The sequence below is a fragment of the Austrofundulus limnaeus genome, unplaced genomic scaffold (assembly GCF_001266775.1).
Source record: "Austrofundulus limnaeus strain Quisiro unplaced genomic scaffold, Austrofundulus_limnaeus-1.0 Scaffold337, whole genome shotgun sequence".
Lineage (NCBI taxonomy): Eukaryota > Metazoa > Chordata > Actinopteri > Cyprinodontiformes > Rivulidae > Austrofundulus > Austrofundulus limnaeus.
The window spans coordinates 43486-46318 of NW_013952739.1; the positions used below are offsets into that span (position 1 = coordinate 43486).

Consider the following 2833-nt stretch of genomic DNA (forward strand, 5'->3'; position numbering starts at 1 on the left):
CTCCCCATGAGTGCATCCCCCCACCCCACACCGAAATGGGCAAAACTGAAGCGGAAGGTGGTTCTTAAAGAGACAGAGGCCAATTTCAAGGCATTTAGAAGAAGAAGTGATGAGAAGATAAGTTTATTTTCTTTTTAAACATAAAAACAGCATTTTAATAAGAGCTAAAGGTGACATAGATACTTTATTATGGTATAGTATTTAAATGTATGCCTGAGAAACACATAATATTGGCCCTTTAAAACAAATCAAGTCCAAAAAGAACTGGGGCAGAAACATCTCCGTTAGCTGATCAAATGTTCAGTCAGGCCACACAATCAAGGTCACATGTCAGAAATATCTAATAATGTTGACTGTTTTATGGGCAATACAGTATCAAAACCAATATATTTGTTACAAACTTGGTTCAAATCCCAAAACCTTCCAACAATCAGTAAACTTCAGCATTTTTAGCCTCGCAGTTTATAGCTCAGCCTGGTTTCTGTGGATATAGACCCACTCAGCTGATGTCAGAGCATCACATGATTTATGTTTGACCCTGTCTCAGAAAAATGTGGTTCTGCTGTTAATGCTTTACGACCATCGTATCACCGGAAGCATCAGCACGGACCTCTGATCAGGACCCGAACACACTGCAGCTGTCCATAATAAGCAGCTTCATGAAGAGCGATCCAGCCTTCATCGTTGGGCTCAGTCAGGCTGCTGGACCTTTGTCTGACCAGATCCATCAGAGCTTCAGCGTCTCCGTTCTTGATGATGGACAGGAGGGGGCTGCACTCGCTGCACCACAACAAAACACACAAAAATCTTGAGTCAGAACAGTGAGGAGTCAGATCCTTGTTTCTACAAACCAAGGATTTCCTACTTTGGACAAGATCTATGAGTGGAAAAAGATATTTAACATCAAACAAATCATTTAAGTGTCGATTAAAATTTACATTAGTTGACCATTAGACTGGTGAAAATCTTTCTTCATAAATCTTAGTGTTCTCCTCACAGAGATCAGAACCAGCAGAGTAGAAAGGTTTGGGTTTAGGTTTGAGGTTAGAATCTGAATGGATGATTGATTGGAAGGTCTTTTTGGGCTAAAATTATTTACGTTTGCACAGATTTTGTTGCTGGTTGCTTTTCAGTGTTGGCTGGGCCTGGACCTACTCCTGAACCATACTCTCTGGACAAACTCACCTGTTGGAGGCCTTGTAAAGGAACTGGGACAGGGCCGTTGGAGGGTTTGCAGAGTTAGGGACATGTGTTGGTTCTTGGGATTGAAACGGGGGTACTTGCAGAGGGTGTTTGGGTTGATCTGGACTCACGTGTGTCTGTTCTGGAGTCAGAGCAGACAGCATTGATGATGATCCTGGGTGATTGTGTTTGTCAGTGAGACTTCTTTCCACAGCAATCTGTAAGAGCTCATCATCTGACATGTGACTGTAAAGACTGTAGTCCTCCAGGTCCGCTTCAGAGACAGCCATGTTGGATTTGTGTTTGCAGCAGAGGAACAGCAACAGGTCACTCCAGGACTAGACCTGCAGGGAAGAAATAAGGTCAGCTACATTTCTTTTCTCAGGGCTTCAGCCAAAACATTTGAAGACTTCAGTGGCTGCTGATCACATTTGGTCACAGAAATATCACAGAGTCATCTGCTCAGGTTTCTGTTAGACACTTTCAGCTCAAACACAACCTGAAGCAACAAACACTGAAAACATCAAGACACTACAGTCAAAACCCCCTCAAACCATAGAAAACTGCTGCTAGTTTTACATCTCTCATGGATGGAGGAGCTTGTTTGCTCAGAACCTAACACAGTTTGTCACATGACTTGATGATACAACACATACACAGGACTCCAAGAAGGCTGGGTACAACGAGCAATCATTTGGCACGCAAGCACAAATGACTGTCAGAGCTTGTCCCCCCAACCAGAAGTGCAGGGAAGCTACCCTCTTATCTACTGGGGTAAACTCCAACACAGGCACCAAGTCGCGGGGGCAAAAGTAGACCCACACCAGCTTGGCCCCTCTCACCATGGGCATCTCCAGAGTAGAAAAAAGTCCAGACCCTCTCGAGGAGATTGGTTCCAGAGCCCATTCTGTGTGTTGTGAAAACTCAATTACATCTAGCTGGTATCTCTCAACCTCACTCACAAGCTCAGGCTCCTTCCCCACCAGAGAGGTGACGTTCCAGGTCCCAAGAGCCAGCTTTGGTAGACCAGGGTCAGAGCGCCAAGGTGCCACCTTTGGCTACTGCCCATGGTGTCAAGCACCCGACTATACACTGTACACTAACTACCGTACACTACTAATTACTGTACACTAACTACTGTACACTAACTACTGTACACTAACTACCGTACACCACTACTAACTACTGTACACTAACTACTGTACACTAACTACTGTACACTAACTACTGTACACTACTGTACACTTCTAATTACTGTACACTAACTACTGTACACTACTGTACACTTCTAATTACTGTACACTAACTACTGTACACTACTGTACACTAACTACTGTACACTAACTACTGTACACTACTGTACACTAACTACTGTACACTAACTACTGTACACTAACTACTGTACACTACTGTACACTAACTACTGTACACTAACTACTGTACACTACTGTACACTAACTACTGTACACTAACTACTGTACACTACTGTACACTAACTACTGTACACTAACTACTGTACACTACTGTACACTAACTACTGTACACTAACTACTGTACACTACTGTACACTAACTACTGTACACTACTGTACACTTCTGTACACTAACTACTGTACACTAACTACTGTACACTACTGTACACTAACTACTGT

The 2833-nt window shown here is 43.2% G+C and overlaps 1 protein-coding gene across 1 annotated transcript in view; it reads right to left on the bottom strand.

Moving 5' to 3' along the window:
• Positions 1 to 2243, bottom strand: part of LOC106527688 (ankyrin repeat and SOCS box protein 2) — an 11218-nt gene extending 8975 nt beyond the window's left edge. Inside the window, exons 1-2 of the mRNA XM_014022666.1 lie at positions 1186 to 2243; positions 611 to 780 (exon numbers count right to left, since the gene is read on the bottom strand). Coding sequence (XP_013878120.1) covers positions 611 to 780; positions 1186 to 1472 — 457 coding nt within the window. The 5' untranslated portion in view covers positions 1473 to 2243. The remainder of the gene's footprint in view (positions 1 to 610; positions 781 to 1185) is intronic.
• Positions 2244 to 2833: the final 590 nt, after the last annotated feature.